The sequence below is a fragment of the Charadrius vociferus genome, unplaced genomic scaffold (genome assembly GCF_000708025.1).
Source record: "Charadrius vociferus isolate BGI_N301 unplaced genomic scaffold, ASM70802v2 scaffold3162, whole genome shotgun sequence".
Lineage (NCBI taxonomy): Eukaryota > Metazoa > Chordata > Aves > Charadriiformes > Charadriidae > Charadrius > Charadrius vociferus.
This window is the reverse complement of record NW_009647145.1, coordinates 14059-14284: the sequence shown is the minus strand read 5'-3', so window position 1 is coordinate 14284 and position 226 is coordinate 14059. Positions and strand designations below refer to the sequence as shown.

Sequence of the window (226 nt, the reverse complement as noted above, 5' to 3'; positions counted from 1 at the left end):
GGCAGAGCATCGCTTACGGTCTCACCGCGATCTCCATTCTTTCCAGCAGGACCAACGGGGCCGGGGGCACCGGGGGCACCGGGAGCACCAGGGGGGCCGGCGGGGCCGGTCTCACCACGGTCACCCTGTGAGGAGGAGGAGGAGGAGGAAGAGGAGAGGTCAGTGTGGACCAGCGCAGCCCCATCGCCCCCTCCCGCGCCCGCCTCACCAGCCCACCCACCCTGGG

The 226-nt window shown here is 71.7% G+C and overlaps 1 protein-coding gene across 1 annotated transcript in view; it reads right to left on the bottom strand.

The window, feature by feature from the left end:
• Positions 1-226, bottom strand: part of LOC104296025 (collagen alpha-1(I) chain-like) — a gene marked incomplete at its 5' end in the record, with an annotated part of 14350 nt that overhangs the window by 2838 nt on the left and 11286 nt on the right. The window contains 1 exon segment of the mRNA XM_009895847.1: positions 18-221. Coding sequence (XP_009894149.1) covers positions 18-221 — 204 coding nt within the window.